General features: G+C 35.8%; 1 protein-coding gene and 1 long non-coding RNA gene across 7 annotated transcripts in view; one reads left to right on the top strand and one right to left on the bottom strand.

Annotated features, from left to right (window-relative positions):
- The window catches only part of LOC130223177 (stabilin-2-like), a 40,654-nt gene that overhangs the window by 15,238 nt on the left and 10,381 nt on the right, over positions 1 to 15,035 (top strand). For 2 of the 6 annotated variants that reach the window (XM_056455895.1, XM_056455894.1), the window contains 4 exons: positions 3,855 to 3,995; positions 4,078 to 4,326; positions 4,429 to 4,527; positions 6,667 to 7,048. In XM_056455895.1, the coding sequence (XP_056311870.1) occupies positions 3,855 to 3,995; positions 4,078 to 4,326; positions 4,429 to 4,527; positions 6,667 to 6,726 (549 nt within the window). In that variant the 3' untranslated portion in view covers positions 6,727 to 7,048. Of the gene's footprint in view, positions 1 to 3,854; positions 3,996 to 4,077; positions 4,327 to 4,428; positions 4,528 to 6,666; positions 7,049 to 7,719; positions 7,812 to 8,689; positions 8,786 to 9,704; positions 9,751 to 10,439; positions 10,510 to 13,704; positions 13,803 to 15,035 lie in introns of those variants that run through there. The other 4 variants (XM_056455892.1, XR_008836614.1, XM_056455893.1 and 1 more) reach the window with 4 other exon arrangements.
- On the bottom strand, positions 11,314 to 13,710 carry LOC130223181 (uncharacterized). The gene is made up of 2 exons (XR_008836618.1): positions 13,269 to 13,710; positions 11,314 to 11,797 (listed from the first exon to the last, which is right to left on the bottom strand). It is a non-coding gene; the product is annotated as an uncharacterized LOC130223181 (long non-coding RNA).

Raw genomic sequence — 15,035 nt, 5'->3', positions numbered from 1 at the left:
TGTGGACAATGAATCAGTGTTGTTCAGATCATGAGCTCGTGGTGTTCAGTCGCAGGTAAGAGGGCTGAGAAATCAATGAATAAAACACATTTTAAAAAGCAAATCTGTGGTTTATGGCAGGTCTAGACGTGTAAATCCAAGTGTATTATAGCAGTTTTGGTGAATAATCTTTGATGGGGTAAGACAGATAAGCTGTGTTTAACTCAAATAGACGCACTCAATGTGTAAACAATCAAAACTCAGACGGCTTTTATGATGATGTGCACATTTTAAGTCGATGTATGTTTTGTTTAGTTATTAGTAATGATAATTATAATCGTTGTTTACAGTTGAACCATGATTTCGTGCTGTCATGTCTATGTTACTGATATAAAGAGCATTGTAGCCACAGATTTAGGTTTAGGCACAAATTGCACGAGATCAGATCTGTGTTTCAGCGCCGCCTGGTGGACAGTAAGTGAACCTGCATTAATATCAAACACTAGTTAGCAGAGCCAGTTTTTTGACTAGTTTGTCGAAGCTGGATGCGCTTTCATTCCGTGTGGAGAAAATAAATCATGGTGAAAATACCTTGATTCTGGTGGGAAATTCATACACATAGTACACATGGAAAATTATTGCAGAAATACAGTTTCGCAAGCAAACAATGTGTACTGATCTTTTATTAATAAAAACTAATGATAATTTGGATTGTATATGTGGTAACTTGTTTTCTTTCACTAAATATAAAACAAAAACAATTAAAACCTGTAAAAATCTATATTTTCAGTCTTTTGTTTATCTTATTTATGATTTATAGTTTACAAAATTCAGATTTTTTTCCCCTCAGAAGTAGACAAGAATTAGAAATACAAAATTGAGTTGCTTTAAACTTAAAATTAATATGAAAAGATCTCAGAATTTATAGATTTAAACGTTTTCTCTTAGACTGAGGAGAAAATGTGTTTGCTTTATTCACTGAACAAACTCAAATGAATGCAATATTTGTTAAATAACCTCCTGTTTTTTTCTTATTAGATGACTTCTGTTGGAATGGATCTACACTGATGTCTGTTTTACTACTCCAGTCCTGGGGACCAACAGATCTCCACATTTTACATGTCTCTCTTATCAAATACACACAGGTTCCTGAAAACAGGTTGTGAATCAGGCCCCGTATTCACAGAATCTTTTATCTTCTCCTCAACATCAGAAAAAGTTTTAAGCTAAGAGTTTCTTTTACAACTTATTCACAAAGCTGCAGATTTAAAGGTTTACTAGAATAAAGTCTTAACCCATTTAATCCCACCGGTCACAACTGTGAACAATTTTTTCTTGCATATTTTTCTGTAGTATTAAAAAGCAACTCTTAGTATAAAGCACATGTTCATATATAATGAAAATTTAAGATGTCTAAATGAGTTCAGGGCAGGTCTAACACGATTGGGTAGTTTGGTTATGTGACCATAAACATTCATTTCCTAGTTCTGCCATCTGAATGGAAGAATAATGTCAAAGCTCAGAAATGACAGGTAAGTTTTCTGAGTTAATTTTTAAATAGGCAATACATCTTGTGCATCATCGTGAAAGGGTTATTTATACATGCATATTAAAATTATATTATTACATTGGTATTTTCTGTTGTCAAACTGCTTATAATTGAAGACGGTCACAATTGTGAATGGTGGTATAACACAGAGATGTTGTACATATGTCCTCCATATGTTATTCTGTGTCAGTCTGTGATGGTCGCACAACATTTTCCTGTGAGTGTGCCAGGCCAATGCACATTGAGTGCTTCAAGAAGTTCCATAATGTCTAGGGTAGTCATCTAATCCATAAGTTCAGTCAGCTCAACCAGTACGCAAATGTGATTGTTTTGTAATAATTCCTCCATGTTTGAGGGAGACCAAACCAGCACACTTTTTGTGACTTGGAACACAGTTGTGACTTTGTGAATGGATTTGTATTAATGTACTGTTACATGTTTCCTACCCTAGGCTCATATTTCATCATTTGTTTATTTTTATTTTTAATATTTATTCCTTGATTTATTTATTGATTTATTTTTCATTACAATGCTACCCAGATAGCATACAAATGTGGGCCACTTTAGGCAGTTATGCAGCACAGGTGGTCTTCCTTCGGCCCAGACAAAATGAATGTGAGCCTGAAGTGACCCACCTGTACAATGGCAAAAGGGGGCCAAAGAATCAAATCATATATAGGCCATTTAAGGCACTTATGGCAAAATGTAATCTGACTTTGAGCCTAATGTGGCCCATGTGGAAAATGGTAGAGCCCAAATGACAGAGGACAAATGTGGGCCACAGTTGGCAAAAATGTGACAGTCATTTTAGGGTAATCTGGGTCTAAACCTAAAAAGGCTTACATGTGTAGGTGCAAATGTCGCCCAATTATCCTAAGACATATGTGGGCCACTTTTGGCAAATATTCAGCACAGAAAGCTATGGCTAATGTGGATTTGAGCCTGTAGTGGCCCAGAGAAGATATGGCAAATGTGGCCCAGTTAGCTTAAAACATATGTGGGCCACTTTTGGCAAACACATACACACACACACACACACACACACACACACACACACACACACACATACACACACACAACCGGTTCCAGATCCAGACTGATTACACTTCTGTCATGTTTTCCAGCGATCTCTGGTGGTTTGTTCACTGGTAATCATGACAGTTTCCATATTGTAAAATGACATTTCATTTTACTTCAGCACATAACTATATTTTACAGTGAAATGTAGTAGGTTTGATAGTATTAAGAAAACTTGATTTTGTCAGATAATACAGTTTTCTTTTATTCTGCCACTGTTAATGCTAGGTGCATTACCACAACATTTTTGTCTTCATTGTTAACTCCATAACTCCTAACTTTTGTTTGAAAGAAGTCTCTTATATTTCCCATATTTCCCATATATTTATATTTCTTATAAGTCTCTTATATTTGTGGCTGGAAAAGCATCCGCTGCGTAAAATATATACCGCAATAGTTGGGGTTCATTCCGCTGTGTATACCCCTGATAAATAAGGCACTAAGCTGAAGGAAAATGAATGAATGAATGAAGTCTCTTTTTCAACACTGCTAGATATGTTTTTGTAATTAATCTGTTTTTTTATTAGTAAAAAACTAAATAAAGTACAACCCAGCATTTATTTAAAATAGAATTTGTGTAAATGTTCAAGTTTTAATTGAAAATATTCAACACGACTTTTACGTTTTAGGAACTTTTACATTTAAAAGTGGTTAAAATCTCATATATGTAATATTTTTTACGTAATATTTTGATTTAGTCACTAATTCATATGAATTCGTATGAACTCATTCATAGTACGAATTGCTGATCCCCCAATGACAGTTGGGTTTAGGGGTGGGGTTTGGTTTAGTGCCATACCAGCTAGTGTTTTTCAGACAATGAGAAACTTCCAGTGAAAGCTTTGCGTTGATGTTGTAATGTAATTTATTCAAGCGTAAAACGAGATAATAGACCGATAGCATCGTCAGGATCAGCAGGCTAACGCAGAAACTCCATTGAAAATACTGGGGTGAAATAAGCTGTCATATTTTAAAGATATGGTGGGGGGGAAGGAATTGAATGCAGTGCTTGCTGTCTGGTCTGAGACCCACTTCATATTGTTTATTTATCAGGCAGTGAAGGTCACTTATTTTGAAAGAAATCAGACCTTAAACGTGGCAATTTATAATGGAAAGGCAGTTCACTGGAAGCGATGAGGCTGGCTGAAATTAAAAGACTGTGTGCATAAATTAACCACAAAACACTAAAAACAACTAGTTATGTTTCCTTGAGACACCAGGCTGATTATTTGTCTTATGTGTTGACCAGACTTTAAGTGGCAGAGACATCGAGCACCATGGGAAGGCTTTAATACTGCAGGCCCTTATTAACGTCACTCATGTCCGAACACGACTGGGCTCCAGTCTGACCATCACCGGTGTGCCTGACCTCCAGAACCCTCAAAAAATGGTGAGAATATCTGCTATTCGCTTCCATTATGTCAACACATTTGAGTCACATTGACAAACACTGCTTGTCTCGATCCTCTCAGACCTCCTCAGGATACATCAATGACCGGTATGTCATAGACTCCAACATTTTTGCATCCAACGGGATGATCCACGTTCTGCAGGACCCACTGAAAGCACCTCCACCTCCACCTCCATCCTTCCACCCGGCTCATCAGGCTGGGATGGGCATCGGCATCCTGGGGCTCATCATCCTCATCGTAGTGGCTGGATTCGTGGGATACAATTTCTACACACATAAAACAAAGCCATTCCAGTTCCACTATTTTAAGGTCTTTGTGTTCATGCTTATATATCATTGAGCTGATAGCCATCATATATATGCACACATATTTGATTTGCTGATACATAATTATTCTTTATTATAATGTTAGGAGGATGAAGGGGAAGATGTCATCCCATCAGAATCCAGTCCAAACATCAGTAATCCTGTATACGATGCTGCTCCTGCCACTAAAGAACAACCACCAACGGTCAGTGAGTCAAACAGAAGAGACCCAAACAAACACAACACATTCATCTATAGCTGCTGTTTGACTATTATTTAGGAGAATAATATGAGACGACTTTGGCAAACTCTATTTTTGTAACCAATATCTAACCTTGCCACAATGTTGCAGGAAGGATCTCTGTTAGAAATAATTTATTATATATTATTAATCATAAACTATTCATAAATTACAAGATTACAAGAACTTGTTTTAGTAATTACCTAAAGAGAGCATATTCAAACATTCTGTATTGGTTATTTCTACATTAAAATTTGTAATCATAAACCAACATTCCCAGATTTTGCCAAGGACATTTTAGCAATATTGATATTAATAAGAACATGCTTTATAGATAATATTCTCTCTCTTTTATACGTTTATAACCAAAAACATCTTATAATGTTGCAGACACGTTCTTTGTAATAACCTATACATAAATAGAACCCTATACAGACCATTGTCTGATGTTTACGCACACTCTGAGGTTTATTTATTTAATATATTTTACCTTAAGCTTACCTTTTCAGAACTTTAGATTAAATTCAAGTGTATTACAAATGTGTAAGTACAAGGCAACGAAATGCAGTTTAGGTCTAACCAGGAGTGCAATAGCAGCAAGTGCAGGATATAGGTAAAGGTTATAAAGAGCAGTTATAGAAAAAGTATGGGTAATATTTACAGATGGATGTACTATGAACAATATATACAGGTTGTATTAGCTATGAACAGAGATTAATGATGATGAATATATGTACATATTGCTACTAATAATGAGAAGTCTGCAGATATGAACATAATTACAAACTTATACTCTTATACTACTATATACTTATACTATATACCTCTAGATTCTGTTGTATTACAGGCATTATTACATGTCCAACATACTATCATTTAAATAACTGCCCTGCTTAACCCTTTAACTGCCTGCTCTATTAAATGGTTGACCATATAGAATGACTGTTTGAAATAATGAATAATAACTACACAGCATTGTTGCTTTACACAAAAATCAAACAAACACAATCCTGTTGCACTACTACACTTGATTTTAATTTTACTGTAAACAAAATACAAACAAAAAAGCATGTTAAATAAGAATCTGAAACATTTGATGGCATAATTAAAAAACTAAAGATGATTTAGTGTTCATAAATGTTTTATTTTGATTATGATTTTAAATAAAATGGTCTCACACTTCATATTTTCAGATTGTTCATGGTGTATTAATTATGGTACTTTTACCATAAACCGACATATCAAGCATTTGGTGGAGGCTGATATTGTAGAAATTATGGGATGTGTTGAAAAAACAAAACTAGCCACATTAGGAGTTGAGAAATGCAATCCATATTTTTTCTTGGCGGGGCAGTTAAAGGGTTAACTTATACCTCTAAATTCTGTTGTATTAAGATCATTATTAAATGTCCAACATGCTTCTTCTTATAAGGTTGCAGACACATTCTTTGTAATAACCCATACCTAAATAGAACCTATACAGAGCATTTTCTAATCTTTACACTTATTTTGAGGTTAATTTGTTTAGTTTTTACCTCAACCTCACCTTTTCTTTTGATTTGATTTTAATTTTTAACAGTTTTAATGAACTCTTCTGTTTAAAGCACAAATTATATAAAAAATAATGAACAAACAGTGTTAAGGTTGTGGATTCTGTTCATTGTTTTTCAGGGTTGTAATTATTTGACACATGCTTAATTATCTAAAACACAAAGCACCTACAATCTCTAATTATGTAGACTGCCCTGCTTAAAGCAGAAATTAGAAAAAAAGAATGGATTATTGTTTATTATTATTCATTATTTAAATGATTGTTTTATATAAATTATTATTGTCGTTGAGTTTTTTATCATTATTTTTTTTCTTTCAGTTTTTTGTTTGTGTACTTGATGTTATTGTGTTAAGCGTGTCATTGTTATATGTGAAGCACCGCCATGTCAAAATGAATTGAGGATTAATAAAGCTTCAAACTAAACTAAACGTAATTTTTATATATCCACAAATTTTACAGTAAAGGGTCGTTTTATTTTATTTCTCAGAATTATAGATGTAAAAAATCTTTAAAAGTGCATTAAAATTGATGTGATTTGTCTTTTGTTAAAGGAAGAAGACAAGCATCAAGTGATTTCCAGTGGAACATTTGACCTCCTGCAGGACAGCTGAAATCACCTCTGCAACCAAGCAGTCAGTGCAGCTCTCTTTATGAACACAAGAGGAATGTGAACTCCATGTTACAGTGATGGGACTTTACATGCTAACACTAGACAGAGGTCTAGACAGACATGTGTGCATGTTTTTGATTGGTGTGTTTGCTTTGGATGAGTGTGAATATGTCATTTTTAAAACTTGTTTATAAGCAGTTTCTAAATTCTGTTGTATTACAGGCATTAATAAATGTCCAACATGCAATGATTGAAATATCTGCCCTGCTTAAAGCACAATTTAAGGGAAAAAATGGAAATAAAATAAATAAAGAAGTGTTAAGGTTGTGGATTATTTCCATCTGCTTTAGTTTTCGTTGTGGTTGTGATTATTTGACACATGCATGCTTAATTATCCTGCACCTGGCATCATTTTCAGTTCGGTTGAATGATGAAAATCTACACCATCATGTTGGCCTTTGGGAAAATGGTGTACTGATTGCCCTTAAGACGTTCACTCGGAATTTAGGAACAAAATATAATAGATTTTGCACCTGAAATATTGGAGCAAGGTGAACAGGTAAGAGTACGTGCTTTAAGAACTGTGTAAAGATTGTATGTCAATGTTTAACACATTTTATACCAAGAACTCCATGATATATAAAGTTGTAAACATCAGATCAGATTTCTATTATCTGATTTCGTCAAAGCAAGATGATTTGGATGATCTATCAAAAATTAATCCATGTTATTCTGGTCAAGATCTTGGCAGAATCATATTTTAGTTTTTATTCTCACCTCTGGCTGAACACGAATATGTTGATACACTTATTGTCCACAAGAGGGAGCTGATGTTCATATATTTCTTTCCTGCCTAATACACAACATTTATTAACATTTTAATATTGACATTTCATCAAGTATAAAAATGTCAACATGTATGTCGTTTTGGAATATAGTCAATAATGGAGGAAATCTCTTCCTGTAGAAACTGCAGTTTTTCTTCCACTCCACTAGGCGGCAGAAGCAATGTTCAGCTTGAATCAACACGAATCAGGTGGGAAGACGTAGAACTTCAGATGACAGCAGCATGCTCGTCATGACAACGTGAGTAATGAAAACAAACACCACGTTTTGCGTTTACAAAACACGTGTTCAATGAAAATGTGTTGCGCTGAATATAATATGAACTACTGAATGTAGTCGACTGAATAGAGTCGTTTATAAAAGGTAATAAACTGTGGCTTCACGGTGTGGGCGTTTCCGCTGTTTACAACAGCACGTATTTTACATTGAGTTCCCAGAACATGTTAAATAAAGGCTGATTGAAATGCGGCATCAACCACAAGCCTCAATACTGTAATAGTAGCAAAAGAAATGTGATAGATAAGCTGACACATTTATTAAAGTATAAATGAGTTTCGTGTTTACGTTACGATGTATCTGTGTTTTTCTTAGGAACCGGACGAACGTCTTTATCCTAAAATAAAGTATTGTAAATCGAGCACAAACGTAAAGACAATTACACATATTTTACTGCACTTTTTGATTGAAATGAACACACTTTGTCAGTTATCAAAATGTCGTTTCGAGAATGAGTGTTTACATGCTGTCAAACAACGTGATTGACAACAAATCTGACCAATCAGCGTAGAAATGATCGCGCTTCCCTTCCCGGATTGGTTATTTTTCAGGATGTGGCATAGTTGACCAATAGCAACCCTGGGAGAAAAGTTAAAAAGGGGGGCGTGTCTAAGATTTTAGACATCTAACTTTTTATCTAAAATCTAAATGTATTTAATTATAAATTAACTTAAAAACTCATTCAAATTGATTTATCCTGATAATATCCCTAACCCACATTTGTTTTGATTACTAACCCTATATATTTATATAACCCTATAATACATATATTTGTGTGTGCTTCTTTGCTCTCTGAATTTTTTTTAGTAAACCTAAACATTTTTTGTGTGGTTTCTCTACAGAATGAGGGATGTGTTTGGACCGTACAGTTAACAGGCGCAAGGCTTTGGGGCGTTTGGACTACATTTACTGGCGTGATGGACATCTGCTGCGGACAGGTAAGACCTCCCGCTCGTTTTTATGTTTTGTGCTATCGGTTATCATCACTTCCTTTCTGGAGAGGTCACCTCTCTAGAAAGGAAGTGATGGTAACCGAAACGGGGAGAGAAGGGACGGGGACCCCTTTTTTATAGAGCTAATTTATTTTTTTAGTAAAAAGTAGCATAACCCCTGCTGTACATGGCCCCGTAGGTCAGGGGAGGAACGCTCCATCCTCCCCCTTCATTCACTCCGACACTCACACATATCGCAGTGATCTGGCTGGGATTGAACCAGCGACCTCTTAACCCTTGAGGCAATGCTCTACCACTGAGCCACAGTCACATACCTAGTGATATGCTGGAGTTTATATTTGCCCAATTCACCTGTAGGTGGCCACAGAGTAAATGTGAGCAGAGCTGGGCTTTGAACCCAAGTCTTTCCAACAGCCTTGACCATGGAGGACATGTGTTCAGCCAGTAGCGCCACCATGGCACTCATGTGTGTTTCAGAAGTTTATGGGATTTTGTTGCACATAATGACACTAAATTAATGTAATAGTGAGGTTTTCACTAAACCCATGATGCTATCCAGACCAGAGTTTCACCACTCACACCACTGTGGTTTTCACACTGAAAGCTGCTCTCTGAGCTCACTTGTTTTATATTTAATGGCTACAGTGGAATATAACAATGATGGGTTTGATCTCAGGGCTCCATGCTTACAGTTCAACACTTGTATCTGCTGAGCCACTGAATCTGTGCTGAAGCTCCATATCAAGGCTTGTAGAGTATTATAGACAATCACATAACCATGACAAACAAAGCCAGAGACTGAGCAAAACGTCAATCACTTGATCATTTCTAGCACATTATCTAATGTATGTTCATATGTATGACACAGCAGTTTTTTAATGTTTCTTTTGGTTATTATTAATAGGAAAGGAGCACAGAAGTGAAGACGGTGTGATCAAGACAGAACACAGGTCAGTTATAAGCTCTTATACAGTTCATAGTGAGAGTGATTTTGAAAAACAGCTTCATTTGGCTTTTAGATTCTTTTCTTTGAACTAGTTCGATTCATTTCAAGCATTTACAGCGGTTCAATTCAATTAATCATTTAAATTGATTCAATTCAATTGATTCATTGATGTTTGGACTGTGTTCTTATTTACAGTTAAACCATTTCAACCTGTAGATTAGAGCAATTCAATTCAATTCATTTGAAGTGTTCACAGTTCAGTTCTATTCAATGAATTATTTAAATTGATTCATTCAACATGTTTGGACTGTGTTCTTATTTGCAGTTACACCATTTCAACCTGTAGGTGTAGAGCAATTCAATTCATTTGAAAAGTTCAAATCAATTTAGTTCTATTCAATGAATCATTTAAATTGATTCAACTAAATCGATTCATTCAACATGTCTGGACTGAGTTCCTATTTGCATTTAAACAGTTTCAGCCTGTAAGTAAATCCAATTACATTCTATTCAAATCAATTCAACTGAGGTGTTTAGAGCACTGCAGTTCAATTTAAAGAATCGTATAAATTGATTCACATAAAAGATGAAGCTGTCATTTAGTAACTTACAATATAAACATATCTGAAGCTAAATAAGCCACCATTATATGAATCATTTCAAATGTGTACATGTTGTTGTGCCTTCCAACAGACAGATGCAGTATCCCCGAGTTAGAGGAGATCATGATCACACACTTGAAGCTGAGGATCACCATCAAATGGTAAGCACATCTTGTTTTTTTGCAGATGATGTTTAAAACAAATGAACTTCAGTTTAGTCAAGTTTAACCAAACAAGGAAGAGCAGTGAGGACATGAAAAAACACATCGCTTCGACTGCAGATAAAACACTCTCCCTATGATTCAGTTCACCTGCAAATGTATATTTATGGATCCCTGTTGAGCACTTCACATTTAGTCTCTTATTTAAAACATCTGGGGCCGTATTCACGAAACATGTTAAAGCTAAAACGAGCTGCTAACGCTCCAATTTAAAAGGAAAATATTTTAGTGTAAGTTTGTTCTGACTGTAGGTATCCTAAATATTTGCTATAAGAGTATTTCACAAAGGGTTTGAGCATTAAAACTAGCTCATAAATCTGTGAAATGTTAAGAGTAGTGAAGTCACTAAGAACAAAGTACACACTATCCTAAAATGGCTGTTTTCAGCAATCTGCCTTGGAGAGAAAACATTTTAGACAGAAACGTTTGACCACAATTAGCTTTGAACAAGTTGTCGCCTTAAATGAAGAGGAATTCACGTAAGGAAATAAATATGTTTTAAAATATATATACTTTCATTTATTTCAACTTATAATTTTATTCAACAATTTATACTATTTATTTATTAAACAGTCAAAAATAAAAAAACCTGACAAAAAATATATATTTTCAACAATAAATACAAATACTATAAATACAAATGTGGCCTTTTGATATATTGTTCAGAGAATATGTAGAAAAAAACATAAATAAAGTAATTTTAAAACATATTTGCCTAATTAATTTCTAAGAAAATACATTAACTTAAAACATTAGAAGTCTTTATTTAATGACTGTCAAATTAAGAGTAAGGAGTTCAATTCTTCACTCAGCCTGCATTTTAAAACCTTTATTTGAACATGGCTACATGATATTGTCCTCTGCAAAGTGTCTATCAACCCATTTCTGACAGAGACTCCTCACCTGCTTATCATCCAGTCACTGTGTGCATAGTTAATAAGCATGCTGACATCATCCATAGCAATGAGCTGAACCCGCCCTCATTCTTAGCTTAAACCTTTAAATCTGCAGCTTTGTGAATAAGTTGTAAAAGAAACTCTTAGCTTAAAACTTTTTCTGATGTTGAGAAGATAAAAGATTCTGTGAATACGGGGCCTGATTCACAACCTGTTTTCAGGAACCTGTGTGTATTTGATAAGAGAGACATGTAAAATGTGGAGCTCTGTTGGTCCCCAGGACTGGAGTACTAAAACAGACATCAGTGTAGATCCATTCCAACAGAAGTCATCTAAAAAGAAAAAAACAGGAGGTTATTTAACAAATATTGCATTCATTTGAGTGTGTTCAGTGAATAAAACAAACACATTTTCTCCTCAGTCTAAGAGAAAACGTTTAAATCTATAAATTATGAGATCTTTTCATATTAATTTTAAGTTTAAAGCAACTCAATTTTGTATTTCTAATTCTTGTCTACTTCTGAAGGGAAAAATCTGAAGTTTGAAAACTATAAATCATAATTACGATAAACAAAAGACTAAAAATATAGATTTTTACAGGTTTTAATTGTTTTTGTTTTATATTTAGTGAACGAAAACAAGTTACCACATATACATTCCAAATTATCATTAGTTTTTATTAATAAAAGATCAGTACACATTGTTTACTTGCGAAACTGTATTTCTGCAATATTTTTCCATGTGTACTATGTGTATGAATTTCCCACCAGAATCAAAGTATTTTCACCATGATTTATTTTCTCCACACGGAATGAAAGCGCATCCAGCTTCGACAAACTAGTCAAAAAACTGGCTCTGCTAACTAGTGTTTGATATTAATGCAGGTTCACTTACTGTCCACCAGGCGGCGCTGAAACACAGATCTGTTCTCATGCAATTTGTGCCTAAACCTAAATCTGTGGCTACAATGCTCTTTATATCAGTAACATAGACATGACAGCACGAAATCATGGTTCAACTGTAAACAATGATTATAATTATCATTACTAATAACTAAACAAAACATACATCGACTTAAAATGTGCACATCATCATAAAAGCCGTCTGAGTTTTGATTGTTTACACATTGAGTGCGTCTATTTGAGTTAAACACAGCTTATCTGTCTTACCCCATCAAAGATTATTCACCAAAACTGCTATAATACACTTGGATTTACACGTCTAGACCTGCCATAAACCACAGATTTGCTTTTTAAAATGTGTTTTATTCATTGATTTCTCAGCCCTCTTACCTGCGACTGAACACATCGAGCTCATGATCTGAACAACACTGATTCATTGTCCACAAGAGGGCGCTGACGACCACATCTTGACTTATTTGGCACTTGACATTGAGCTATTTATTAACCTACCTAATAGATGCATTATATTGTCTGGGTGTCTACATTTTAAATTATATATATCTGGAGCTTAAATGACTTATCAGACTTTAAATAAACGAGGCTTTAACGCTGTAACTCCTCCAGTGAAGAACTCTAGTGCAGTTCTCCATCCGCTCCACCAGGCGGCGCACGCGACATCCCGTTCAGTCTGACTCGGAGCTTCAGGATGTTGACAGTGTGACGTTTGTTTTGGTGCAGCAGCAGCAGCAGCACGAGTGTACAGTTTTAAACACATAAACTGAAGATGACAGCTCAGTGAGAGTGTTTTAATGTCACTAAACATCATTTAATGCAGTCCGACAACTAAAATAACCGACACACGCTGAGATAAAGGACAGGAATGCAGTAAAAAGCGACTCACCTGTAAGTAACTGTACAGTATTTCTCCTGCTTTGCCTCATGAAGTCTTTATTTCTTGTACTTCAGTCGCAGTTAAGTTCATGTTTAGCACTTATTGAAGTGTCTTTAGTGACATGTTTAAGCAGAGCTCTCCTGTTTGTTTAATCAGCTTTGTTTACATGCTGCTCTCTGTCACTGTCAGACATTTAAGAGCAAATGAGTTGGTAGTTGTTGTTTTATATGTAAAGGCTTTGAGTTAAACAGCCTCTTATTATAAAGTAGAACAAAACATAACATGTGTTCAGAAGCTCTGATGTTCTGCTGTGTTTCTAGAGCTTTCACAGTCAATATTTAGGCTGCAAATGTGTATAATTGTGAATGATTAATTGTAATATCTGTCAGAGTGTGATGTTTAGATCTGCTGTTTGACAGTGTGTTTATTTCTGTGTTTCCTGTAGAGAATGAGGGATGTGTTTGGACCGTACAGTCAACAGAAGCAGAGCTCCGGGACGTTTGGACTACATTTACTGGCGTGATGGACATCTGCTGCGGACAGGTAAGACCTCCCGCTCGTTTTTGTGTTTTGTGCTATCGGTTACCATCACTTCCTTTCTGGAGGGTCAACCCCTCCAGAAAGGAAGTGATGGTAACCGAAACGGGGAGAGAAGGGACGGGGACCCCTTTTTTATAGAGCTAATTTATTTTTTTAGTAAAAAGTAGCATAACCCCTGCTGTACATGGCCCCGTAGGTCAGGGGAGGAACGCTCCATCCTCCCCCTTCATTCACTCCAACACTCACACATATCGCAGTGATCTGGCTGGGATTGAACCAGCGACCTCTTAACCCTTGAGGCAATGCTCTACCGCTGAGCCACAGTCACATACCTAATGATATGCTGAAACGTATATTTGACCTGTTCACCTGTAGGTGAGGTAAAGAGCAAAAGTGAGCAGAGCTGGGCTTCGAACACAAGTTTTGCTGCTAGAATTAAACATGTGCTCAGCCTGACGTGTTTCTGATTGAAAGCCGAACGCTCTAACCACTGAGCCACAGAGCTTGTACAATGCATGAGGGTTGTAATCCGAGTTTTGTTGGATCCCGTGAGAGTTTTACTAGTGAAATTCAAGCATCAGTGGGATTCAAACCCCGGTCTTCAAAATGTCAACCTAATGCGCTAACCGCTGAACCATAGAGCTTGTGCAGTATGTGTGGGTTGAAATGTGGTTCTTGTTGGATCCCCTAATAATTTTAACAGTGAAATTCAAGCATCAGTGGATTCAAACCCGGGTCTTCAAAATGTAAATCAAATGCTCTAACCACTGTACTAATGAGCTTGTGTTTTCCATGATGGTTGTAATTCCAGTTTTGTTGGATCCCCAAAGAAGTTTTACAGTGAAATTCAAGCAAAACCCGCTGTGTGAGGGTTTTAATTAGAGTTTTGTTGTATCTCTATATAATTTTTCATAGTGAAATTCAAGCAGCTGTGGGATTCAAACCCGGGTCTCCAAAATGCAAATCGATTGCTCTAACCACTCAACCACAGAGCTGGTCCTCACTGTAAGTGTTGTAATTCAAGCTTTATTGTACCCCCAAAGAATTTTAACAGTGAAATTAAAGCCTGGCTCTTCAAAATAGAAGATCAAATGCTCTGACCACTGCGCTCACATGTTTAAGGACATTTTTCTCATGAATCCACTTAGAAAACAATGATTTAAAGGTATGCAACAGCAGGATTTGAACCCTGGGCTCTTGAGTGGAATCCTAATGCTCTAACCACTGAGCCATAGA

This window comes from Danio aesculapii, chromosome 4 (assembly GCF_903798145.1).
Source record: "Danio aesculapii chromosome 4, fDanAes4.1, whole genome shotgun sequence".
Lineage (NCBI taxonomy): Eukaryota > Metazoa > Chordata > Actinopteri > Cypriniformes > Danionidae > Danio > Danio aesculapii.
This window is presented reverse-complemented; position numbering and strand designations above follow the sequence as displayed.